The sequence below is a fragment of the Brassica napus genome, chromosome A10 (genome assembly GCF_020379485.1).
Source record: "Brassica napus cultivar Da-Ae chromosome A10, Da-Ae, whole genome shotgun sequence".
NCBI classification, from domain to species: Eukaryota; Viridiplantae; Streptophyta; class Magnoliopsida; order Brassicales; family Brassicaceae; genus Brassica; species Brassica napus.
This window is the reverse complement of record NC_063443.1, coordinates 154,671-180,300: the sequence shown is the minus strand read 5'-3', so window position 1 is coordinate 180,300 and position 25,630 is coordinate 154,671. Positions and strand designations below refer to the sequence as shown.

At 37.3% G+C, this 25,630-nt stretch overlaps 7 protein-coding genes across 17 annotated transcripts; 5 read left to right on the top strand and 2 right to left on the bottom strand.

Annotated features, from left to right (window-relative positions):
• The first annotated feature begins 3,653 nt into the window (after nt 1-3,653).
• Nucleotides 3,654-6,347, top strand: LOC106370855 (putative recombination initiation defects 3). 3 transcript variants are annotated; one of them, XM_013810843.3, is made up of 12 exons: nt 3,654-3,848; nt 4,084-4,210; nt 4,285-4,429; nt 4,517-4,642; nt 4,753-4,805; nt 4,883-5,077; nt 5,218-5,289; nt 5,374-5,415; nt 5,498-5,553; nt 5,648-5,795; nt 5,883-5,964; nt 6,060-6,347. In XM_013810843.3, the coding sequence occupies exons 1-12, from the start codon at nt 3,790-3,792 to the stop codon at nt 6,158-6,160; spliced, it is 1,206 nt and encodes a 401-aa protein (XP_013666297.1). In that variant the 5' UTR covers nt 3,654-3,789; the 3' UTR covers nt 6,161-6,347. The 3 variants fall into 3 exon arrangements, with proteins under 3 accessions (XP_013666297.1, XP_048599257.1, XP_013666295.1); XM_048743300.1 differs by having other exon boundaries at nt 3,655-3,848; nt 4,300-4,429; nt 5,492-5,553; XM_013810841.3 differs by having other exon boundaries at nt 3,655-3,848; nt 5,492-5,553.
• Nucleotides 6,348-6,553: 206 nt separating this feature from the next.
• Nucleotides 6,554-9,980, top strand: LOC106370854 (acyl-CoA hydrolase 2). 2 transcript variants are annotated; one of them, XM_013810840.3, is made up of 17 exons: nt 6,554-6,772; nt 6,852-6,944; nt 7,029-7,096; nt 7,190-7,265; nt 7,356-7,402; nt 7,492-7,617; nt 7,709-7,786; nt 7,896-7,983; nt 8,077-8,189; nt 8,316-8,378; nt 8,457-8,512; nt 8,595-8,699; nt 8,850-8,906; nt 9,061-9,162; nt 9,289-9,337; nt 9,458-9,526; nt 9,708-9,980. In XM_013810840.3, the coding sequence occupies exons 1-17, from the start codon at nt 6,757-6,759 to the stop codon at nt 9,783-9,785; spliced, it is 1,284 nt and encodes a 427-aa protein (XP_013666294.1). In that variant the 5' UTR covers nt 6,554-6,756; the 3' UTR covers nt 9,786-9,980. The 2 variants fall into 2 exon arrangements, with proteins under 2 accessions (XP_013666294.1, XP_013666293.1); XM_013810839.3 differs by having other exon boundaries at nt 7,489-7,617.
• A 538-nt stretch (nt 9,981-10,518) lies between these two features.
• Nucleotides 10,519-11,971, top strand: LOC106370848 (NAC domain-containing protein 2). Its single transcript, XM_048743301.1, has 3 exons — nt 10,519-10,779; nt 10,885-11,168; nt 11,255-11,971. The coding sequence occupies exons 1-3, from the start codon at nt 10,623-10,625 to the stop codon at nt 11,669-11,671; spliced, it is 858 nt and encodes a 285-aa protein (XP_048599258.1). The 5' UTR covers nt 10,519-10,622; the 3' UTR covers nt 11,672-11,971.
• Nucleotides 11,972-12,143: 172 nt separating this feature from the next.
• LOC106370846 (serine/threonine-protein kinase BSK4) lies at nt 12,144-16,382 on the bottom strand. 6 transcript variants are annotated; one of them, XM_022693220.2, is made up of 11 exons: nt 15,488-16,382; nt 15,242-15,362; nt 14,917-15,143; nt 14,713-14,848; nt 14,499-14,632; nt 14,314-14,419; nt 14,152-14,237; nt 13,741-14,070; nt 13,546-13,656; nt 12,757-13,453; nt 12,144-12,399 (listed from the first exon to the last, which is right to left on the bottom strand). In XM_022693220.2, exons 2-10 carry the CDS (start codon nt 15,324-15,326, stop codon nt 13,202-13,204), a joined length of 1,467 nt encoding a protein of 488 aa, XP_022548941.1. In that variant the 5' UTR covers nt 15,327-15,362; nt 15,488-16,382; the 3' UTR covers nt 12,144-12,399; nt 12,757-13,201. The 6 variants fall into 6 exon arrangements, with proteins under 6 accessions (XP_022548941.1, XP_048599253.1, XP_013666286.1 ...); XM_048743296.1 differs by having other exon boundaries at nt 12,144-12,390; XM_013810832.3 differs by having other exon boundaries at nt 12,757-13,422.
• Nucleotides 16,383-16,616: 234 nt separating this feature from the next.
• LOC106370850 (actin-depolymerizing factor 10-like) lies at nt 16,617-17,529 on the top strand. Its single transcript, XM_013810836.3, has 3 exons — nt 16,617-16,741; nt 16,830-17,095; nt 17,179-17,529. The coding sequence occupies exons 1-3, from the start codon at nt 16,739-16,741 to the stop codon at nt 17,330-17,332; spliced, it is 423 nt and encodes a 140-aa protein (XP_013666290.1). The 5' UTR covers nt 16,617-16,738; the 3' UTR covers nt 17,333-17,529.
• Nucleotides 16,855-19,684, bottom strand: LOC106370847 (tRNA-specific adenosine deaminase TAD1). Of its 3 annotated transcripts, none has more exons than XR_007317250.1 (11): nt 19,471-19,684; nt 19,281-19,401; nt 19,021-19,196; nt 18,808-18,945; nt 18,640-18,744; nt 18,384-18,553; nt 18,241-18,317; nt 18,027-18,146; nt 17,863-17,946; nt 17,571-17,685; nt 16,855-17,183 (listed from the first exon to the last, which is right to left on the bottom strand). XR_007317250.1 is itself a non-coding variant. In XM_048743299.1 (11 exons), exons 1-10 carry the CDS (start codon nt 19,616-19,618, stop codon nt 17,578-17,580), a joined length of 1,251 nt encoding a protein of 416 aa, XP_048599256.1. In that variant the 5' UTR covers nt 19,619-19,684; the 3' UTR covers nt 16,855-17,183; nt 17,571-17,577. The 3 variants fall into 3 exon arrangements, 2 of the variants coding, with proteins under 2 accessions (XP_048599256.1, XP_048599255.1); XM_048743299.1 differs by having other exon boundaries at nt 17,863-17,950; XM_048743298.1 differs by having other exon boundaries at nt 17,863-17,950; nt 18,640-18,945.
• A 500-nt stretch (nt 19,685-20,184) lies between these two features.
• Nucleotides 20,185-25,286, top strand: LOC106369383. Its single transcript, XM_048743225.1, has 2 exons — nt 20,185-21,514; nt 21,546-25,286. Exons 1-2 carry the CDS (start codon nt 20,185-20,187, stop codon nt 25,169-25,171), a joined length of 4,956 nt encoding a protein of 1,651 aa, XP_048599182.1. The 3' UTR covers nt 25,172-25,286.
• The last annotated feature ends 344 nt before the right edge of the window (nt 25,287-25,630 follow it).

Below are 25,630 nucleotides of genomic sequence, written 5' to 3'. Positions count from 1 at the left end.
TAGGGATTAACCCGGGCTACGCCCGGGATTTTTGTTTTTTCTAATTTAAGTTGTTAAATTATTTATATTTAGGCTATGATTTATATTTATATAAATGTTAAAATGCATGTTATAATTAAAATTTATTTTTAAATTTTAACACGTTAAATTAACATATTTTTTACTATTTAAATATTTTTTTTGTAATTTTATTGGCTATTTAGTTATCATATTTAGCAAAACTATCTTTTGAGTGTTGGAATAAATGTTTTAGAGATTTTATTAAACTGCAGAGTATTTTTGGATCGACCACATGCTCAACATTTGATCGATCCGTAAAAAGATGGTCGATCTCCTTGGCCAGGTAAGTACAATTTTAGCAAAAATATCTTTTATTTTCAAATATTAAGTATATAACTATTTTTTTTAATATATTTTTAATTGTATTTTTGATTAAATTATTGTATTATAATGGTTATGTAAATATTTTTTGTGATGTTTGAAATTTTGTTGTTCGTATACTTAACCTAGATGTTATTGATGTTTAACAATTTATTGTTTTCTGGGAATAGAAAATAATGATATATCAAAACGTATCTAATACTTGTTAAATGATAGTATAATGTAAATTACATCCATTATTTGAAAATAAACATTTGTTGTTTTTATTTTTATTTTAAATCAGAAATTATTTTTATTTAAAAACATTATTCATATATAATATAATAGTTTAAGTTTGGAAAATTAATATATATATATAAATTATGTATATTTTTTAAAACATAATTTAAGATATTATATATTGAGTATCTGAATAAAAGCTGAATTTCTTATCTTGAAAATCAGATATTTATATTTTTGTCTTCATGTTATACTCACCAATCCATCATTAATATTTATAACTCAGTATGTTTTTTAAAAAACTTAGTTTTAAGTAATAAACGAATTTAATAAATTAAATTCATCACCTATAATGTTCTGTAAACTATATTTGAAAACTCTCTAAAATTATATTTTAAGCATAATATTATTATTATTTAATTTAAGTTATTTTAAACATAATATATGCTAAACCAACTTAAATTATATTTACAATAAGACCATCCTAAACCGGTTAGTAAACCAAAAACAATACTAAACCAACATGAACCAATACCTGATTCGGCGAGGAATGAAGTGTTTCGGGATAAACGCTTGAATGGTTATCAACTGAAATGGTTTGATCATGAAAGAGTTAGTATGAATATTAACAATAAAATTATAGATTAGATTAATTTAAATTTGTAAGAATACATTTGAGTCTATGAAAAGCAATTCAATTCCCATGAATAAGTTTGGCTTTTGGAAGTTGCGGGTTTCCCAACAATGAATCCACCTAACAAAAAGTTTGTTGTTATAAAAAAATCTCATTCAATGTCATTAAAGGTTTCTGGGACGGCAAGAGTTGATAGTGAAACCATTTTTTTGCTCGAGTGCTTTGAAATTTTGCTTAATAGTGTGAGGTTGATGTGGATGGAATAATGAGTTTTATAGGGACTTTCTTGATGTAAAACTATACATTTTTTTTTTGTTTAATGTGGTATTTCCATTTTTATATAATTTACTACCATTTAAAGATAGAAGTACATTTTAAGATAGATGCTTAAATCTTAATGTACTTTTTCCATTTTTTAAAATGTTTATTTCCATTTCTTATATTTTTATTTACGTAATATCTAAATTTTATATTTTAAATAGATATTTAAATATTAATGCACTTTTTCCATTTTTTAAATTGTGTATTTACTTATATTATATATTTTACATTTTAAGATAGATGTTTAATGCTTGATGAACTTTTTCCATTTTTAAAAAAATAGTGTATTTACTTATTATTACATATATAATTCATATATTATATATTTACATTATTTACTTATTATTTATTTTCATGTATATGTATTTCCATTTCTTGTACTTTTAATTTACTTAATATCTATATTTTACATTTTAGATAGATGTTTAAATCTTAATGTATGTTTTCCATTTTTTAAATTGTATATTTCCATTTGTTATACTTTCTATTTACGTAATATCTATATTTTAAATTTTAATATATATTTTTAAATCTTAATGTAATTTCCCATTTTTTAAATTTGGTATTCACTTATATTATATATTTACTTATTATTTATTTTTCTTTATATTGTGTATTTCTATTTCTTATACTTTCTATTTACTAATAATTTTATATTTTAAGATTGATTTACATTTTAAGATAGATGTTTAAATACTAATGTATTTTTTCTATTTTTTTTAATTGTGTATTTCCTTTTCTTATACTTTCTATTTGCGTAATATCTATATTTTACATTTTAAGATAGATGTTTAAATCTTAATATACTTTTCCCATTGTTTTAAGTTGTGTATTTCTTTTTCTTATATTTTCTATTTACTTAATATCTATATTTTACATTTTAAGATAGATGTTTAATATTTAATATACTCTTTCCATTTTTAAAAAATTGTGTATTTACTTATTATTGTATATATAATTCATATATTTATATATTTATAATATTTACTTATTATTTATTTTTTTTATATATTGAGTATTTCTCTTTTTTATACTTTATATTTAGTTAATGTTTATATTTTATATTTTAAGATAGATGTTTAAATCTTTACGTATTTTTCTATTTTTAATGTAAAACGGCAATGTTTAATAGAAGAACTTGGACAAATAGTCAAACATATTTATGTTTAATGTAGTATTTCCATTTTTATGTTGTATGTTTTACTTATATTTATTATTTTCGAAATTATATATAATGTTTTTTGTTTTTTTTTTATAAAACGGTAATGTTACATTATGGAGATAAGTCGTCTTTTTTTTTAAGTGAAAAATAGTAATCTTACATATGTTTAATGTAGTTTTTCTATTTTTAATGCTGTATGTTTACATATTTTTTACAATTTTCGAAAATAATTAATATTAAAATGTAAAACTATATTTTATGCCACGTGTCATCTTTCGGAATAAATTTTTTCCGTTGATGTGGACGCCCTATGGAGCCTCAAAAGCTCCCTTTTATTAGTAGAGATGAGTATTTCTCTTTTTTATACTTTATATTTAGTTAATGTCTATATTTTATATTTTAAGATAGATGTTTAAATCTTTACGTATTTTTCTATTTTTAATGTAAAACGGCAATGTTTAATAGAAGAACTTGGACAAATAGTCAAACATATTTATGTTTAATGTAGTATTTCCATTTTTATGTTGTATGTTTTACTTATATTTATTATTTTCGAAATTATATATAATGTTTTTTGTTTTTTTTTATAAAACGGTAATGTTACATTATGGAGATAAGCCGTCTTTTTTTTTTAAGTGAAAAATAGTAATCTTACATATGTTTAATGTAGTTTTTCCATTTTTTAATGCTGTATGTTTACATATTTTTTACAATTTTCGAAAATAATTAATATTAAAATGTAAAACTATATTTTATGCCACATGTCATCTTTCGGGATAAATTTTTTCTGCTGATGTGGACGCCCTATGGAGCCTCAAAAGCTCCCTTTTATTAGTAGAGATTGATACGCAGTATTTTTGTCTTGATTATAAAAGACATATGGGCCTTGTTTATGGGCTTTTTATCAGCCCATAATAGTAAGTAAAAATTATTCCAATTTTCGCTACTCGCTTCAGTCACTCTCCACTCTAGTCTCAGATATTTTTTTCTCTCTACTTCAAAAATTCCGTTTAGAGACTTCTCTCCCTCTTCTCTAATTTGAAATATCGTTGAAGAAGAGCTGCGATCTACGATGAAGATGAACAAAGCCTTTGATCTGAAATCGATTTCGGTGTTTCCTCCTAATTTAAGGTACTGACATGGATCACTTTCGAGAGAGATTCCCACCGTTTAGGGTTTTAATTTGGGGTTCATCCTCTATTTTCAGCGATCTCTTTCTTATGTGGTATTTGTTGTTTGCTCTAAGTAACAATTGATTGATCGATTCCCACATTAGGTTTTGAATAATATTTTTGGGGGAAAATTCTTAATTAGCATCCGAGGACGTTAAGTTGCGTTTGATCATGTTTCTCTGTGTTTATTGTAGAAGGAGATCGAGCGTTGGACCCTCCGAGCCACAAGCATCGCAGCAGTCCTTATCGCAGGGACCTTCCTCTCAGCGAGGCTGTTTTTCTCAGCTGACTCAGAGCTCTGTCGATCAGCTCTATGATCAGGTTTTACTCACACACTCTTCATCCAAAACTTCAATTTGTCACTCTTGATTTCATGCTTGTTCACTCTTGCACAGAGATTTACTTGTCAGGAACGAGATCTCTCTTTGAAGAAGAATAGTTTCTTGGCCCCGGTTAATCATAAACGAGACGATATTCAGATGCGTTCATCTCGACCTTCCAGCGGAAGATGGAGTTCTGTTTCCCTTGCAGAATCTAAATGTGAGTTCTTGCTCTTCCTATATTCTGAATAATGGACGGACTATATAACCCCATGCATCATATGTTCCACCTTTTGTCACTGAGTAGCTCAGATTAGTGAAGAACGCTTTGGGATGATGGAAACTTCGTTGAGCAAGTTTGGAATGATGCTGGATTCCATTCAGACTGACATCATTCAAGCCAACCGAGGAACCAAGCAAGTATTTCTCGAAAGTTAGTTCTATGTTTGATCTCATTTTCAGTATTTTATCAACCTGCACTTCACATGAATAACGTCTCAATAGATAGCTGGCTTTTATAGTTTCTATGTGTGTTTACTGCAGCTGAACGCCTGCACCAAAAGTTGATTCTCCAAGACACTTCACTTCAGCAGCTGGTAAAAGCAATTATTTACTGCTTGCTTTATTATGCAAATAGATTAAAGCTTATTTGAAATGGTTTATCGGGAAGCAGATAAAGGAACAGACAGATGTTAAAGCCAGTCTTGATGGAGCTGTTAAATCTATTCTGGAGGAACTAACCAAATATCCTAATCAAGAGAAGCTTCAGAAAATAGCTTTGATGTTAACAGCTATCCCGGAGCAAGTAGAAACCTCTCTGCAGAAAATACAAAGCGAAATCTGCCACAAGCTTACTGGAGATATTCAGGTGATGTGAAGTATTTTTTTTTTTGTCTATCTCATCAGCAGAGTCTATATAAGCTTGATGTGATGATATTCAAGTTTGATCAATCTTTAACTTTGCAAACACATGCGGTGCTTTAATTCCCACTATCAAATCTCTTGTAGGTTTTGGCTAGCTTGAAGATGACTGAGCCAGTAATAGCTCAGGAGGTTCCAACAGCACCACAAGTGAAGAAGGTCTTTTCTTCACCTACTCTCCATCTCTTTGCTCTTTAAGCCAAACAATTTTAGGAATTAATGTGGGATTTGTTTAACTAACAGTCTAAGGAAAACTTGCATGAGCAGCGTGGTCCAGCAGCCAAGGTAACTGGCTCTATTGCAGTGAACTCATCTCCTCTCTTTAGAAGCTCAGCAGTTAATAACAAATGTGCAAAATCAGCTGCAGAGCAGTGCCTTTTGTGATGCTATACTGAAAACGAAACAACCTCGGCTTCATAGAAAGTAAGTCATAACGTTACTTTGCTACATTACACTTTCTATAACAGAACAATTACCATGGATAGATTCTAAGTATGTATATCATGCATTATTACAGTCCAGATAAGACATCAGCGAGGAATGTAAAAACATTTTTATCCCCAAAGGCACAAGTGGGATGTTGGAAGACGGTGAAACCAGCACAAAGAACGTCAAAGAATAACGCAGCAAGAAAGCAAGTGAAACCTGTAGGCGATCGTATGCAGGTGACTGAGTGGGATTATTATCTTTTATCTTTGGTGGGATAGAATGAGTAAGAAAACTTGTTTTAACTTAGTGAAGATTCATGACAGTTTGAGGAATGCAGCATTGTCATAGACTCAGATGAAGATATAGATGAAGGCCTTTCATGCTTGCTGAAAGGGAACACCAAAGGTACGAAAAGTTACAAAGACAAAAGAGGGATGTATAAGATGATAAATGATAACAAAAGCTGAGCTGTGAGACTTATGTAACTGTGGTCACTTCAGGAGCTAGCTTCGAATGGGATGCAGAGAAGGAAACGGAAAGGCTGCTGAAGACAGCGAGGAGGACAAGGAGGAAGTTCGGTAACCCCATAATAATAAACTGAAAGAAAAGGCGAAGCAGCAAGATGTTAAGGCAGGTTTAAGATGATGTTAATTGGGTAAGATTATCTATCACAAATGTGAATGATAAACTTGTAGTGAACTTTTCATTAGAACATATATTTTGTTCTCATTTATATTGTAAAAGTTTGTGAATTTATACAAGTTTTTTTAAAAAAATATTTTTCTTAAGAGTTGTGACATAGAGTCGTATGATTTGAAAAATTTCTTAGAACTGTATGTAAAAAGATAAAAGAAATACTAAAGGAATTGGTAAAAGTTGTAGATGGTGGTGGTGATTGGTGAACAATGAAAATTGGTAATGATAAAGAGGTGGTATGTGTGGGGTCTCTGGCTCAGTTACGGAATTATTCATATCAGAGCAGAAGCTAAATACGATTCACTCGACGTCCATACAGGCCCATTATGTAGGTACCTCCCTAGTTATTATGATTTTGTGTTCCTCTTAAAAAGAAATAAATAAATACAAAAAGATAGAAAAACAAGACCATTTATCCGGTCGGAGGAGGGAGGAATTCACAATCTGTTTTTTTTTTTCTTTGGCGATCGCTAGACACCGGCGATTTCTTCCGACTCGGCCATGAACACCGAATCAGGTAAGAGTTAGATCTAAGAAAATTTTGGGATAATTTATGGAGGATCCCATGTTTGTTGTTGGGTCTGGTGGTATTGCAGTAGTGGAGTTTCTTGGAAACGTGCCCTTACTTCAGAAGCTGCCGAGTTCTTCTCTTAAGAAAATCGCCCAAGTTGTTGTCTTGAAACGCTACGGTCTCTTTTTCCGAACTTTGAAGCTCTGTTTATTGCCTTTCGAGATATGAGAAGAAGATTTACTTGTGTTGTATCATTTTGCAGCGAGAGGGGAGTATGTGATTCGGGAAGAACAAGCTTGGGATGGTTGCTATTTCATTTTCTCTGGAGAGGTTCTTCCCTCTATGTTTCCTATATTCTCAACCTTCTTTCCTTAAGATACTTCAGATTATTTCCTTTGTATTATTCTTGTTTTTGCATTGCAGGCTCAGGTTTCCGGACCCGAAGAAGAAGAAAATCGTTCCGAATTTCTCTTGAAACAATATGATTACTTTGGCCATGGTCAGATACTCAGATGATTATTCTTTTTTTTTTTGACTACTGAACATTTGGTTGTGTGATATACACTTACCTTACATTACATTTGTTCAGGTATTTCTGCGCATGTTCATTCAGCAGACATAATTGCTACCTCCGAGGTACTTTTCTGAATCCATTTATGGCTTTTGAGAGCTCAAGACATGCAAAACCAGAAGAGTGTTGTAATATTTCTATCAACTTGCAGCAGCTCACATGTTTGGTGTTGCCGCGTGATCATTGCCGTTTGCTTGAGACAAATTCAATCTGGCAGTCGGATCAAGAAGTCGACAAATGCTCTTTAGTCGAACGCATTTTACATCTTGACCCTTTAGAAGTACCTTCTCTCTCTTTTTTCCTCACTTCTTATGCTTTCTATTTAATTCCCATAATCTTGGTATTTTACTTCTTCCTTTCTTGTCTTGTAGCTGAATATCTTCAGGGGTATCACTCTACCTGATGCTCCCATCTTTGGCAAAGTTTTCGGTGGTCAATTTATGGGACAGGTATGTTAGTTTATATCTAACCTTGCTGGTCTATTTCGTTTGGATATGTAGCTTCTTCTATGTGTCAATTCAGGCTATTTCTAAGTCACATCTTACCAAAATCTTACAGGCACTTGCTGCGGCATCAAAAACTGTTGATTTTCGGAAGATTGTCCACAGTTTTCATTCTTATTTTCTTCTCGTTGGAGATATCGATAGTATGAACCTTTAATTCCACTGCCACCCAGCAAGTATGCATTTTTCTTCTCTTTAAATTCATCTAATTATCATTTGTTTGTTACTCTTGGCAGTCCCCATTATATATCAAGTTCACCGTATACGTGATGGGAATAACTTTGCCACCCGAAGAGTAGATGCTATACAGAAAGGGAATATCATCTTCATTTTGATGGCTTCTTTTCAGGTTTTCCATTTTATATGGTTTATAAATACACTCCTCTTACTATCTGCCTCCGAGAGAGACTAGCCTTTTTTCTTCTTTAATTGTGAAACCAGCTTTTAAATTGATCTGTTTCATTGATTTTCATAGAAAGAGCAACAAGGATTTGATCACCAAGAGTCAACCATGCCCTCTGCACCTGATCCTGATACGGTTATTTTTTCCTCCAAAATTTAAAATGGTTTCTAGAAATAGTAAGGGATTTCTTTTATTCACCGCTATCTTCTGCAGCTTTTATCACTAGAGGAGTTGCGTGAACGTCGTATAACTGACCCTCAACTACCTAGGTAAGTTGTAGTGTTTGCAATTGTCTTTAAAAAATTATCTCAGGAAGCTCAAACTGAATCTCCAATTGTTTCTTCCTTTCAGGAGTTACCGGAACAAAGTTGCAACTGCAAATTTCATTCCATGGCCTATAGAGATTCGGTTTTGTGAGCCCAGTAATTCTACAAACCAGACAAAGTCTCCACCGAGGTGCACAACTCAGCTTAAATCGTGTGAATAAATTAATTATTAACCTGGTTCATGTGATTGATTACACATGAAACTCATCACTTGCATCACATTCTCTTTAGTTTTTTTTTTTTGGTTTTGTTTTATTATTCTGAGAAAGTCTTCTTGCAGATTAAGGTATTGGTTTAGAGCAAAGGGAAAGCTTTCTGATGACCAAGCTTTGCATCGGTAAGTACCTCCACCATCTACTTCATATGTGTAAATCACCTGAACCATATCCCTATTATTCGTTTGGCAAATCTATAGAATGCTGTTCTTCTGAAAGTTGGATTTATTTGTTCATAGCAAAGTGATCATCTGACAAGCCACGTTTGTTATACAGATGTGTTGTGGCATTTGCTTCGGATTTGATATTTGCAAGTATCAGTTTGAACCCTCACCGAAGAAAGGGCCTGAGATCTGCTGCACTTAGCCTTGACCATGCGTAAGCTTTTTTATTTTGTCTTGGTGAAATATGAGTTTTATTTATTTGATTACATTACACTGATAGGGAGTTCCAGTCAGTAATTATTACTTACTTGCTTTTCCTCTTTTTTTTGGGGGGTTGCAGGATGTGGTTTCACCGACCTCTAAGAGCTGATGACTGGTTGCTTTTTGTGGTAGCTTTTTCTCTATCTAAGAAAAATTGAAGTCTCTAATAGACATGTTTGATGAAATAGGTTAATAGACATGTTAGGCGTCTAACATTGACCCTCTTACAACGATGATTATTGCTGCAGATTGTTAGTCCAACTGCGCACATGACCAGGGGTTTTGTCACTGGTGAAATGTTCAACCGAAAAGGAGAGGTAGGCACTCTTTACTAGTATCTTTTTTTAAGTAACTATATTAATCTGAGAACACTGATTTTGACATATGATATAATTCTTGTTCAAAGCGTCAAAACTTTGAATTGCTAAATGTTTATTTAGGGGATGTAAAAGGAAAAAATATGTAATTCTTATTATCTTTTTTGGATATGTGAAACAGCTGGTTGTATCGTTAACGCAAGAGGCCTTGTTAAGAGAGGCAAGACCTCCTAAACCCTCCGTGACGTCGAAGCTCTGATTTGGCTCATTGTTAGTTTAAGATGCGGCGAATAAAGAAGAATAAATATATACTGAAGACATTAGAAAAACCATTTGGTAATAATAAGATTGATGTTACCCCATATCTTTGGTATGATTCGGTTTGCATGTGTTATGATGATGCCATGTATTCATATTACACTATTAAATTCAATATTGTACGGTTACGAGAAAATGACATTTTGGTCGATTCGTTGTGGGAATGGCACGCGGGCCGAACAGCCCAGCATTGATTAAGAGTAGACTGAGGGGGGGGGGGGGGGGGGGGCCTGAATCCTTTTTTCAGTATTAAGAGTAATTTTGGATCTGTCTCTTACGGTCCGGTCCACTTTTAGTTTACCGCTTTAATATATGCTATGAACCTTTTGCAAAAAGACAAAAAAGAAAAGAAAAGAAAAGAAAAGAAATTAGTAAATTACGGGAGAAAGGGGGACCACAGATCCACCGACCGGAAACGAAGAATCCACAGAGATAGACCCCATCGTGGTTCGGTCGTATCGGACCGGTTGGATTTGGAACTGAGTGGACCCCACTCCCCTCTACACGAAAAACGTAAGCAGTGACAGCATCAAACTCATCGCCACGTCAGCAACAGACTTCTCCTCTCGAAACGTGTCCCGGCAGCGTCATCCACCCACGTGTGTTCTAGAAGCTCTTCTGCTCCGCCTACACAAGTACCAGATTCCGACACGTGTCCATCCCCCTCTCCTTATATATTTGACTCTTCTCGCCTTCGTTCCGAGTTTCAAAACGGCAAGTTTCAGAGGATTTCATTAGGATTATATTACTAGAGACAGATCCTCGAATAGAAAAGAAAATGTCAGAACTACAGCTGCCTCCAGGATTCCGATTTCACCCAACCGACGAAGAGCTGGTGATGCACTATCTCTGCCGCAAATGCGCCTCTCAGTCCATCGCCGTCCCCATCATCGCTGAGATCGATCTCTACAAATATGATCCTTGGGAGCTTCCCGGTTTGTACCTTCTTTTTTTTTTTTTAATTCTCAGATTATCTATTTTAAGTGGTGGTTTTAGGGAATCTAGTAAATCTGAGATGATTTTTTTTTGGTTTGTTTCAGGTTTAGCCTTGTACGGTGAGAAGGAATGGTATTTCTTCTCTCCAAGAGACAGAAAATATCCGAATGGTTCTCGGCCGAACCGGTCAGCTGGTTCGGGTTACTGGAAAGCTACTGGAGCTGATAAACCGATCGGACTTCCTAAACCGGTTGGGATTAAGAAGGCTCTGGTTTTCTACGCCGGGAAAGCTCCAAAGGGTGAGAAAACCAATTGGATCATGCATGAGTACCGTCTTGCCGACGTTGACCGATCATCGGCTGCTCGCAAGAAGAAGAATAGTCTCAGGGTAATTGAATTACATCTAATTTTCCATTTTTGCTTTGTTTGTTAATTTTTTTATTAATCGGACCGGGTGTTAATTAATTTTTGCAGCTGGATGATTGGGTTCTTTGTCGGATTTACAACAAAAAAGGAGCCATCGAGAAGCGAGGACCACCACCAACTCCGGTTGTTTACGGCGACGAGGTCGTGGAGGAGAAGCCGAGGCTGTCGGAGATGGGCATGCCTCCTCCGCCGGTGATGCCGAATGATTTCGTGTACTTTGACACGTCGGACTCGGTGCCAAAGCTGCATACGACGGAGTCGAGCTGCTCGGAGCAGGTGGTGTCGCCGGAGTTCACGAGCGAGGTTCAGAGCGAGCCCAAGTGGAAGGATTGGTCGGGTGAGAAAAGTAGCCTTGATTTTGGGTTTAATTACATAGATGCCACCGCGTTCGGGGGAGGAGGAGGGAGCAATCAGCTGTTTCCGCTACAGGACATGTTCATGTACAACATGCCCAAGCCTTATTAGGTGAAGGCAAACGCTCGTCTATGGGTATCACGAGATCGGTTACGGTCGGTCAATGAGTGTGCCGCCATTAGATATTTATTACCATGATGTTTGTTGTTCAGTGTTACTTTTATTTTCTAAGCGGTCAGATTACGGGAAATCTCTAATCGGATGGCGGTCGATGTGTCATTGTACTAGTGTTGTTTGGTAGAAGAATCCACATGTCTTTTCTTTTTTGGGCTTTAGTGGGGCATAAAAGTCAAAAGCTAAGGATATTTGTTATTATCTCCTTCGTAATAATCAATTAAATATTTCTTGATATATCCGTCTGTGTGTTTGTGATTAGTTGTTTTTGACTGGGCGACGGACGTTTTTATATGAAAGTGGTATTATAAAAGGAGAGAAATCGAAAAAATGAATCATAAATATAAACCGAAGCTTTCAAGTCAGAAGTTAAGCTGATTTGGTTGTGTATTTCCACGAAATGGGCAAAGGTTCAACGAAATTAATCAACATATGACTTGAGCTGTTATTATGAACATTGTGTCTTATAGTCTAAAGAGTAGAGTGGAGACACTATGAAAGCGGTAGAGAGAGAAACTGAGACAAAATGAACAAAAGACTGATGAAAGTGGGTGGTTTGGTGTGTTCAGCAAACATATTTGCTTTGTGGCTTGTTACTTGTGCTTTGAAGAAGGAAAGAAGAAGTCTTTGACAGAATCTTGAGCTGATACTATTCTCTGTTTGATCTGCAAAATGTTGGGTAAGTAAGACTCAAATGGATGCATAACTATCAACAAGTATAGGATATATGGCAGCAGCACTAGTCAGTCAAGACTGATAACTTCTCAGGTGATTTTTGGGGAAAATCAAAATTTGACTTTTGATCAGAGAGAGAGAGAGAGATCTAAACCCAATTTCAACCGTTGTACTAAACTATCTAAGAGATCTCGCCATCCTAGTGATTACAACCCTAATCAGAGATTTGTTCATCTAACAACATCCTCCAGCTAAAATAAGAATAGAATCAAACAGACACGAGCGATAACCGATTCACGGAAACTTCATATAAAGAAGAAAACAAATTGGGAGAAAACGAAACTGACAGGATCAAGAGCGTTAGGCTCGGGGCCGTAATCAGCAGTGAGGAGTAAGTAAGACGCAACAGCAGTGGCCACCATCGTCGTTCTTCTCACCACCTTGTCCACCTGCGGATTCATCGAGAAGATGTGATGAAATGTCTCCAGAAGACGCAAACAAAAACAAATAAAAAAAAGAAACTCATTTTATTATCTTTGGTTACTAGGCCGTAAAAGGCTTACATGGACCCCAATTAGGCCCAACTATTTCAGCTACAACACTTGTTGTTTGTTTAATCCCAACCTCTTTTTGTATCAACCGAACCCAATGGATTAGCCTTCTACTCTACCATGAAGAGGAGGGGTTTAGTGTTTAATTACTACAAGTGTACCAATTAAAAGAAGATTACTCTTTAGCTTCTTTCTCTTGCGAGTTGCAAGATATCGATTGTAAAAAAGAATAGTATTCAGGTCAGAGTGTGGAAGCTGATATCTTTCTGGCTTCAAGTTCCGATCCTTCCATAAGTGCTATCTTGCTTTCCTTCTCCATTCCCAAGGCATCAAGAGCAGCAGACTGGAGATACAATGCAGCGTACCATACTGGAGAAATGCCTTGTGCTTTCATTGCATCCTCTAAAGCTTCTTTCGCCATGTTACTCATCATTAGGTAACTTACACTGCGTCGTACATAGACTGTTGCAGAGATCATTCCCAAGTCAAGAAACTGGTCCAACATTTTATACACCACCGTCAACTAAAGAGCAAGGTCTTGTTACTGATACAAATACAAATAATGCCAACGAAAGAAAGACACACCTGAGTGTAACACTCAATGGCTTCTTTTAAGTCTTTCTGTCTAAATGCAACATCGCCTTTCTTCTTCCACTCCACAGCTTCTTGCATCTGCTCCGTCCACCGAAACGATACCTGCATTTCAACATATAACAATAAATAATAGTTCCGAACTACAGCAATTTTGATACACGTGTTAAAGAAGCATGTCAGACTTACCGATTCATCATCTTTGTATCCAATTTTATCCAACATCTCAAGCATAGTGTTCAGGTCCTTTCGCATACAAGCCTCGCCAAAAGGAGATAAAGGTGACACAGAAGCACCACGACCCATTAGGACATGAGACGGGACCTCTGCATCTTTATCTTTCTGGAGAGTTGTCAGTGCAGTTATCAAATATTTTATGTTTGGTCTCCCACGAGCTTCATACTGAAGACAGCGAGATGCCAGGCGTACTAACTCAGCTCCATCGATATCGGAAATTTGTCCCTTCAAACAAGAATCGGCTAGCTTCTGTAGATTTCTGTCTCGAATCAACTCAAGGGCCTACCACACAAACAAGGGCAGGCTGAGAGATAAAAAATGGAAAAGAGACTTCAATAACAATGTTGACATGTACACACTTACATGGCTAGGAGGAATATGCTTTCCAGTGAAAATATCAAGCAAAAGTATACCAAAGCTGTAAATCACACTCTCTGATGTGATTCTTCCTGTAACAACAACAAACACTTAAATCTCAATAACTGGAAACTTATGACCCTAGGAAGAGGAGGGATTCAATTTCACCAGTTCGTATATACTCGGGAGGGGCAAAAGCAAGATGTGTGCTGTAACTGTTCCCATCCATGCTATTCTTCATCAAGCCGAACGTTGAAAGTCTTGGATTGCATTCCTTAAATGGCCACAGAAGAGTCAGTGAAAGAAACATAAATGGTTTTCTCTGGGAAAAGAGCTTAGTGTAATGGAATTACCTGGTCAAATAAAACTCTGTAAGCATTGAGGTCATGATACAGAGTGCGTCCTCTGTTACAACAATATTCAAGAGCTTCTGCAAGGTGTAAAACAACCCGTAGTCGCATCTCCCATCTCATCGGTTGTGTTTCCCCTGTTTCAGAAAAAAACTGTGCTAAGCAACTACTAAAACATGCATCAAATATATTGTTTGATCAAAGGCCTGTTGCTAACAGTGGAAAAGGTGTTTGGCTAGTGTCTCATTAGGCATAAACTCAGCCACGAGTAATCTCTCGCCGCCTTCACAGCAGCAACCGAGTAAAGTAGCCATTCTATTGCTGCGTATATGACCAATCGATCTTGCTTCTTCCTGGAAACAGACAGACACAGAGTTGGAAGAGAACATTTATAATAGCTGAAACATGGAGGAAAACATACAAGGAATTGGCGTGGATCAGGCCAGGCAAATCGAGAAAAGCGCTTGATAGCAATCTTCTGATGATTCTCCAACTTGCCTTTGTAGACAAGGTTTGGAGGCGTATCTCCATCTCCAGATACGACATTCTCCAAAGCGAAACCAGAGGTGGCGATCTTTAGCTGTTCTAGTGTGTATTCACGGAAAGACAGCACATCTGTTTCCTCACAGTTCTCTTCGTTTTCTGTAACTTTTTTAGAATACACAAAGAAATAAGAGAAAAGAGAGAGGCAATGTGGTTTCTAACAAGGGAGCTGAAAAACAAAACAAAACAGAGACTTCACTCACCAACATGGGGAGCTTCAGGAGGAAGAGTAGTCTTGCGTGATGGATCCCAACAACATGTACCAATCTTAGAGCCTTGACCTCCCATTTAAGGGAATGGTCTCTTCATCAACAAGAGTAATTCCTGGGAAACAAAGGAGAAATGTCACAAGCGTTACTAATTACAAACAGACATCAAATTAAAGATTTGAGTGTCTTTTTCTATTCGAAAACAAATTCATTTTGGGGGACAGAAACAGGTAGAAGTACCTTGTCAACTCGCTGGCATTCTGGTGAGTCAAACTCGTCTAGTGACAGTGAGAGACCGGTAAACGAAAGGAGCGTTTCTCAATCAAACCGAACCCAAAAGAACGACAAGTTTCTGATACACCCACCCAGACAAGCAGATCGCAAGTATGTTTTTTTCTGAGCACGAACGTACATCTATGCGTAAGAACAATTTGCTTCTTCTTCTTCTTTTTCCAGTCAAACAATGTACGCACAAGTCGATGAATATTATGGTTGGGAATAGGCAACCAAGAATCCACAGAAATCAATTCATTTGACTGATTCATTTTCCATGTACACCCAAAAAAAAATAAAAGAGAGAGAGATGTTTGATGTTTCCCGTTGTCTCCCACCCAGATTAGGAAAGTAATCTATACTACCCTGCTTTCTCAATTCTCACTACCCCTCTCTATTTCTCACTGCCCTTCAGTATTTGGAAAGTAATCTATATTACCCATTGGGTTTGGGTTGGGTTAGCTAAATGTTTAAATTCATTTACAGTGTTTTTGTAATATCTATATATATAGAAATGGGGTATGTTAGAATTTTTTGAGATGCATTAGGATAAATAAGAATAAGGTCCGCCGTAATCAATGTTTCAGTTATAGGCCTCTTTATATGCACATGGGCTTTTGCTGGTCTCAACTTAAAAAGGCTTTTCTTTCCAAAGAAAATGCATATGAAACAAACGTTTTGGAGGACACAACAACAATCCTATGCTTCCCTTATTTCTTTCTTTCTTTGACCGATTCAATCATTTGTATGGATCTAGTAGTTCATAATTTGTATCCTCTCATATTTATAACGATTTCGTTATAATAAAACCCATGTTACTAAAAATGATCCGTTAATCTTTTTTTTGTAGACAAATTCTTTTTTTTTTTCTCCGTTAAACTTTAACTAGATCGGCACCCAAAAGTAAATTAATACGACCAATTTTGAGGAAAGAAAAGGTCCAAATTAACAAAAACATGGACATCATCAACTTCTCAATGACGACCAGGACCAGATCAAACTTCACCACATGTGCTCTACATGTGTATGGTTGCATAAAATATAGTCCTCCCTCTAATATTATCTAATATAACGTGACAGCATCAAAGTCTTCTTTGGTTTTAAAAGACGTGACACCAGCCTAATGCCCCCCAACCCGACCTACTTCTTTCTTCTTCCCCTCACCCTCTAAAACCCCCCTAATACCATCTCGACTTAGCTGATTTTCTAGCAGAGAACATGGTAAGTTCCTACAAATTCATTTTTTTTATATCAATCTGGTATCGCCAAACATGTAACGTGTCGACTATGCCCGTCTGTCTCTGTGCAGGCTAATTCAGCGTCTGGGATGCATGTAAATGATGAGTGCAAGCTCAAGTTTTTGGAGTTGAAAGCAAAGAGAAATTATAGGTTTATTGTGTTCAAAATTGATGAGAAGGCTCAGCAAGTTACGATAGATATGGTTGGGAATCCAGAAGAAACTTACGACAGTTTCACCAAATGTATGCCTGAGAACGAGTGCAGGTATGCTGTCTATGACTTCGATTTCACCACTCCTGAGAACTGCCAGAAGAGCAAGATATTTTTCATCGCATGGTACAACCTTCCCTCCCCTTGTCTTCTCTCCCATGATTGATTATTAAATGGACTTTTTTCTTACATGGGCATGCTGCTTTCAGGTCACCTGATACATCAAGAGTGAGGAGTAAGATGTTGTACGCAAGCTCAAAGGACAGATTCAAGAGGGAGCTAGATGGGATTCAGGTTGAATTGCAAGCAACAGACCCTACCGAGATGAGCCTCGACATCATCAAAGGCCGAGTCAATCTCTGAATGCTACTTTACTTACAGCATCTTACTTAATTCGTTTCAGTCAAAATTCGTATTTTCTGCTTTCGTTTTCGTTTTCCCGTTTTACTTCTTCATTCTTCTTATTTTATGTGATTCACCACCTTTTTTTTTTTGGAATGTAATATTCATGATAATAGTTAACTATTTTGCTTCTCTAAACAAAGCTATCAAAATTCACATAGGTTGATATAAGAGAGAGAGAGCAAAAAGGAAGACATACCTCAGGACTAATTTATCAGAAAATCCTCGTAATTTAAGGGTTTTGTAAGCCAGTTGTTGAATGGATACTTTCCTTTAAATTTCTTTGACATCAGAGAATATTCAGTTGCTCTGTCCTGCACATTTTTTTAGAAAAAAAAGGAGTAAATTAGCTCAGAATAAATCGAAGAACAATATCACAAACTTGCGGCATGCATATCGAATATTCGCTATGAGATTCATATATATTAGTAGTGGCAGTGGAAGCATGTACTTCACCCAGAATGAAGAAGCAGAGAAGAGTACGCACGCACCTTCAGTTCTCTGTAAGATCCTTTTGACTTAGAAGATTCACTTTCGTGTCCATAACTTTCTTTCAAGAACATCTCCAGAAACCGCTGTCTATGAAAAATATATGAATATGGTATCATCACACATGCTAATCATGACTAGAAATAACAAAGGTTCTCCCCCTTACTTGCATATAGATGATTGAGTAGAGGGATACAGAGCTCCTTTAGCTGAGGTGCCTTGCTTTCTACCGGTTGTTCCAAGAATAGCTTCGTGTAAGCCAGAACGGTTCCAACACAAGGAATAACTAAGAGACAACAAATAAATCGTCACCTTGTAAAGAAACAAAGGAAAGACACACGTGTCGTGTGATGAAGAGTTTACGGAGATTGAGAACGAACCCGCATGTTAAGGTAGCCTGAGCAGTTTCTGAATGCTGAAATTCCGATGGTGGTACTGGAGCTACAAAAAACAGTGGCTGTAAAGGATTTAGAACAATGTCAGCAATTTACATGATACGATGGTAATAAAGCAGTAAATGAACCTTGTTCAAACGGAAGGAAGGCAGTAGCTCATCGGATAAGGGAAGGATCCTCTCATACAAAGATCTTCGCAAGTGATCAGTGAAAGAAAAGTTGTCAGGAGAGTGCAGAGACTGTCCAACGGTGATGGTAGAAAGATACATAGGCTGAAGGAACTGGTAAAGCAAAGCCCCTGATGTAAGAACACAGAAAGAGAGTTCAAAATCCCATAAGCAAATCCTCGGAAGATACAAGAGATTAACAGAATAGAGAAGAAACCTTGAACACCAAGGACATTCCATCGAGCGATCTTATCGGAACAGCTAACAGAGAGAGTGGTTTGACCGCGACCAGGCTTTCTTTGAACCGTGTCTGTTGCATTACCTGAAATGGAGAACATTAGGATAAAAACATTCTTGCAAGTAGCAGGCAGAAGAGTGTCAATACCTATATCTTGAACATCAGAACTCCCCAAGGCGCAGCTGTGGCTGTGGGAGCCATTATGTGACAATGCCTCATCATCTACTGGCGTTGATGGGATCTTTTTGAGTGCATACAGGGGTGAAGAAGTGGAAGCATAACCACCTACATATGACAAACATGTGTCAATTGAAAATATTCTTGAAAAGTGCTGAAAAGGCAAATTGAAGTTAGGATTACATGGCAACTGAGAAATGTAGAGATGCAAGTGGCATCCAGATTTGAGCTTATATTTGACATCTCCAGGAGAGCTTGGGTCTAACTCGAGTATTTGGGTATCATGTCTCTGACGCTTGGCTTCGTTGCAACATGTTCTTTTAGCCTGCTGCATCCGTTGAATCTCGGAATAGAAGAACCTGTCGATTGGAGGAGTCAAACCACCACCGTTTTACAATAAATGCAGACTATAAGCAGCAGCAGCCAAAGTTCTATAAAACAACCTCATGAGAGATCTTCGGGCGACGACTTCGGCATGAGAATCGTTGAGAATGTCACCACGGGGACTCAACAGAGACCGACTAACGCACTTGGTTCCCGTCCCTAATGCTATCACTTCCGCTTCTACACCACCATAAAACCCCGAATTTAAAATCGAAACTAGTTCAAGCTCAAAGAGAGATTGAGAGAGACCTTGGGAAGGAGAAGAGACGAGGAAAGCGGATAGGACGGTGACTTCACGCCCTTGAGGTTTCCCCTTCTTCGGAAGAGAGTTGTAAGCCCATACCACCTTCTCTGACACTTTCTCTCCCCATTCTCCCCTCAATCCTTCTTCCTCCATTCGCCTCCACCTTCTTCTTCTTTTTTTTTTTTTTTTTTTTAATTTGACTCAACACAGTGACAAAATCTAAGGGACTTGCGTATAAATAGTTTAAAGTTTAGGGACCATTTATTAAGTATTACTTTTTAAGTTATATCAACTGAGATAGACACATAGAGAAATTATATATATGCGTCTCCCTCATGCATGGACTTCTAACTAATGCAGCCGCCTCTCGTCATAATCACTTTCTCGGCTTCTCGACTTATATGTTTGGTTAACCAGGGCAACCTTGATTCTATAATGTGGAACACTAGACTTGAGCACACCAACACATATCAGAGTCAGTGACCTTTGAACATCATTATCCAGAAGCTGGAGATAATATCGGAAACGCACCATTTATATATATATATATATGCATGTGATGTCAGTATTGTTATCAACCTCTTTGTTTCGAGATGGATGCAAATGTGTTAGTAAAAAAACACACTGGAAAACGCACCGTTTCACTCTGAGGGCGATTTTGGGTGATTCGAAAGGCGATCGAGAGTTTGTTCACCACCGCTATACTCGCCGGTGTAGCGATGAGTTCCCCGGAGGTTCAAGAGGATCCTCCGCCTGTTCTGCTGAGATCCTATGCTGAGGCGACGCAAAGGAAACAGATTCTACAGAAGTATGAGTTCGATATTGCGATTTCAGATGGGAAAAAGTCGGTGGAGGTGCCAATGGAGATCGTAGAGAAATCAAATCCGTTGTGGGAAGATTTTGTCATTGTATCGTTCTTAGAAGCTGCTCCACACATTGCGAAGGTTCACGTGATCCTGAACAAGATCTGGGCATTTGGGGATAAAAATCAGAAGTTGGATGTGTATGAGATGGATGATACTATGATGAGAGTTCGTATCACTAATCCTCGGGTGAGAGATAAGGTGATAAGAAGGGGTATGTGGAACATTGCAGGTGTGCCTATGATAGTTTCTAAATGGTCTCCTGTTGAAGATCTATCAAAGGCTAAGATGATTCCTCTTTGGGTTCACTTGACGAACGTTCCTATGAGTATGTACTCTTGGGAAGGTCTGAGCTTCATCACTAGTGCAGCAGGAGTGCCAGATCATCTGCATCCGGAGACTCTGGCTTGCAAAGATTTTGAAGTTGCAAAAGTTTTTGTGAAAGCTGATCTGTCTAAGGAGTTGCCTACGAAGATTAATTACATGATTCAGGGGAAGGAAACAGTTGTTGATTTTACCTACCCATGGCTTCCACCGAAGTGTAAAACATGTGGAAAGTGGGGTCACTATGAAACGTTTTGCAAGGTAGAGATGAGGGAATCAAAAGAAGATAAGGAAGAAGGAGTAGAGAGTGATGGGATGAAGTCTGGAAACGAAGAGGGAAGTGAAGAGATAAGAAGGTTGAACTCTGGGAGGAATATTGAGGAAGTTTCACCAGTAAGGGAAAATGAAGGGATAAGAAGGTTGGATTCTGAGAGGAATGTGGATGAAGTTTCACCAGTAAGAGGAAATGAAGAGAAACAAATTGTGGATGTGGGGAGTGCAAATCAGAGGGAAGAAGGAGAAATAAATGAATGGCAAACAGGGTCGCAGGCAAGAGTAACTACAACTCCACCGCAAAAAACAATTGTTACTCCTTCACGTTTTGCTGTTCTGAGTTTAGAGAAAGATGGGGGAAATGGAAATGAGAATTTGGGGAGCATGGTGGCTGAAGATCCGAGAGAATTTACCTTGAATAAAGTAATAGAGGAAGCTATAAAGAAGGCTGAAGAGAATAAAGGAGGTGCAAGGCAAGTGTTGCCCCGAGCATCAAAGACGAATCATAAAGTGTTACTGACAGAGAATTCAGTCCAAGCCGAAGACAAAAGTCTAGGGGCTTTGAGAAGGGGTTCTCGTAAAAACCATTAACATGGTGGGTTTCTTTTGGAATGTGAGAGGTTTCAATAAAGGAACGAAGCAAGCAGTGGTGAGGAAATGGTGTCGGGATCAATTAATGAATTTTGGATGTCTGATTGAAACAAGGGTTAAAGAGAAGAAGACTGGGAGGATTGTAGAAGAGGTGTTTGAAGGGTGGAATCTGATGGCAAATTATGAGTTTAATCGGTTGGGAAGGTTGTGGGTTGTTTGGAGATCGACTGTCCGTCTGACTCCAGTTTTTAAGAGTGCACAAATTATTACGTGTTCTGTACTTTTACCGGGACGGGATGAAGAGTTCTTTTGCTCGTTTATCTATGCGTACAATACAGTGGAGGAAAGAAAGGAGCTTTGGGAAGATTTGAGAAATCACAATGATGCTCCGATGTTTAAGAATAAGAAATGGATGTTGATGGGAGATTTTAATGAGATATTGGAGAGTGAAGAACATTCTGGATTTGAAGCTTCTCCTAGACCATTACCTGGTATGAGGGATTTCCAAGAAGTTTCGAGATACTGCAGATTATCTGACATGGGATATCAGGGTCCTCTCCTTACTTGGTGTAACAAAAGAGAAGATGGATTAATCTGCAAAAAGCTAGACAGAGTGTTAGTGAATGATGTATGGTTACATAATGACCCAGCGTATTGCGTTTTTGAAGCGGGTGGATGTTCGGATCATATGAGATGTAGAATTGAGATGGAGGTGGAGGTGAAGAAAAGGAGAAAACCATTCAAGTTCACAAATGTGATTGGTAAAATGCCGGAGTTCTTGCCATTAATGGAGGATCAATGGAAAAACTATGAAGCTTTATATCAGTCTACCTCAGCAATGTTCCGTCTCACAAAGCGTCTAAAGGCTCTGAAACAACCGTTAAGAGCTCTTAGCAAGGAGAAATTGGGAGAATTATCAAAGAGAACCAGAGAAGCATATCAACTCCTATGTGTTAAGCAGCAGGAAACAATGGAAAATCCTACGAGTGAAGCAATCAGAGAAGAATCAGAGGTGTACATGAAATGGCAGAGACTGGCTGAGATAGAGGAAGAATGTTTGAAGCAAAAATCGAAGGTTCACTGGTTGGACGTGGGGGATGGGAACAATAAATTCTTTCATAGCTTTGCGAAAATAAGGGAAGTTCATAATGCCATTAATGAAATCCAAAGGGGAGATGGGACTCTTGCTAAGACAGAAGACGAGATCAAAGAGGAGGCAGAGGGTTTTTTCGCAGAGTTTATGCAAAGAGTTCCACAAGACTTTGAGGGGGCTACTGTGGACAGTCTTAAAGAGTTGTTGAGGTTTCAGTGTAGTGAGGTTGATTGCACAAAGCTTGAGAGGGAAATCACAAATGAAGAGATAAAGGAGGTAGTCTTTCGGATGCCCTCAAGTAAATCTCCAGGACCAGATGGGTTCACTTCGGAATTCTTTAAGGAAGCTTGGCCAGTGATTGGAGCAGATGTAGTAAATGCGGTTCAATCTTTCTTCACAAAAGGATTTCTACCAAAAGGACTAAACTCAACCATTTTAGCGCTGATTCCAAAGAAGGAGGAAGCAAGAATGATGAAGGATTACAGACCAATCTCGTTATGCAATGTGCTCTATAAGGTAATCTCAAAAATCATTGCAAATCGTTTGAAGGGTATTATGCCGAAATGTATTACTCTTAATCAGTCTGCATTTGTTAAAGGAAGATTATTGATGGAGAATGTTCTCCTAGCATCAGAGTTAGTGAAAGATTACCATAGAGAAGATATTTCGCTTCGTTGTGCTATGCAGATAGATATAGCAAAAGCATTTGATTCGGTCCAATGGCCTTTTCTATTGAATACATTGCAAGCTATGGGATTTCCGGGGAAGTTTATTCAGTGGATTTCTCTGTGTATCACATCGCCGTCCTTCTCTGTGCAAGTTAATGGCGAGTTGGCTGGCTATTTTCAGAGCAAACGAGGTCTTAGGCAAGGTTGTTCTCTATCTCCATGCCTCTTCGTTATATGTATGAGTGTGTTGTCAAGAATGATTGATGAAGCTGCGGGTAGAGGAGAGATTGGTTATCACCCGAAATGCAAAAACATAGACATTACACATCTATGTTTTGCAGATGATTTAATGGTGTTTACTGATGGCACAAGGAAATCAATAGAAGGGATATTGACGGTCTTTGACAGATTTGACAGAATGAGTGGGTTGCAGATAAGTATGGAGAAATCGATTTTATTCATGGCGGGTGGTACTGATCAGAAGAGAGAGGAAGTTCAGAATCAGTTTCAATTTGCATCAGGGACGCTTCCGGTACGTTATTTGGGGCTCCCTTTATTAACTAAACGCATGACTGTCAATGATTATTTGCCATTGATAGAGAAGATTAGGAAAAGAATAAGCTCATGGACAGGGCGTTTTCTTTCTTATGCGGGAAGATCACAGTTGATACAATCAGTTATAATGAGCCTAACCAATTTTTGGATGGCTGCATTTCGACTCCCTAGTAGTTGTATTAAGGAGATTGAGAGAATCTGCTCTGCGTACCTCTGGTCTGGTCCGGAACTTAATGGTAGGAAGAATAAGATTGCTTGGAAGGATATCTGTAAGACGAAGCAAGAAGGTGGACTGGGGATTAGGCCATTAAAGGAAGTGAATTTGGTGTGTTGTATCAAACTGATTTGGAGGATATTATCATCTCATTCTCTTTGGGTAAATTGGGTTCAAAACTATCTTATCAGGAAGGGGTCTATCTGGATGGTGAAGGATAATAATCAGTCTGGGACTTGGATGTGGCGGAAGATATTGAAATGTCGGGACATGGCGAAAATGCTCTATAAGGTGGAGGTAAAAGATGGCAATAAAGCTTCTTTCTGGTTTGAAAAGTGGTCTTCTTTGGGTTGTCTGCAAGATGTTTTAAGTGGAAGAGGTCACATTGATTTGGGAATACTCGCTAATGAAAAGGTTGCGGCTTGTAGGAACCATAGAAGAAGACAACATCGCATCCCACTCTTGAATAGAGTAGAGATGGAGATCGAGCTTTATAAAGCAAATTGGGTTCAAGAAGAAGATGTCTCATTGTGGAAAACAGAAAAGGGCAAATACAAAAGGGTTTTCTCTACAAGAGAAACTTGGAATATAATCCGAGAGAAGCATCTCTTATGTGGCTGGCACAAAGCTGTGTGGTTTAAACATGCAACTCTTCGGTACTCTTTTATTCTTTGGACTGCGATACATGGCAGACTCTCTACTGGTGATCGCCTGCGAAGCTGGAATTTAAATGTGGATGTATCTTGTGGGTTCTGTAGTGAGCCAATAGAGACGAGGAAGCATCTGTTTTTTGAGTGTTTTTACTCTAGGGAGATTTGGGAAACACTTGTAAGAGGGGTGATGAGGAGTTTGTATACGACGGATTGGGATAATCTCATTGGGCTGCTGTCAACTAATTCCACATGGGAGGATCTCAGTCTGTTTATAGTGAGGCATGTGTTTCAATCTGCAGTACATGCTATTTGGATGGAGAGAAATAGACGAAGACATGGAGAGAAGCCTGCCCCTGCAGTGCTTATTGTCAAGAAGATTGATAAAGAGATGAGAAACAAGTTTACAGTGATAAGAAGGAGGGGTGATAAGAAGTATGAAGGAGGAATGGCACAGTGGTTTAGCACAAGATAGAAGTTTTTTATTCATCTTTTCGTTTTATAAAATTTGGGGAGGGATGGAAAGTTTAAAATAGGTTGCACTTGTTGTAATAAGGAATTTTTCTTTTGAATTAAATTTAACATTCAATTCAAAAAAAAAAAAAAAAAAAAAAAAAGAAAATGTGTTAGTAGAGATCATGTGATGTTAAAGGCATTCATCATTCTTTGAACGTTGTGGTACGGACAATGTATTTAGACGACTGGGGTATCAACTTTTCCAGAAAAGAATTGATGGACACGGAAAGACAATCTCAGATCTCGTCTTGTGTCAACAAGTTATAAGACTGCCTTCCTTTTTTTACTTTAATAATCAGACTTTCTTACTCAAATCAATAATTGTGTGTGGCAATCATGTTTATGCAAATGAGACTTGTAATACACTATATTGCTATTGAAGAAATCGACTTAGTGCTGCTTCACTTTCTTCTGTACA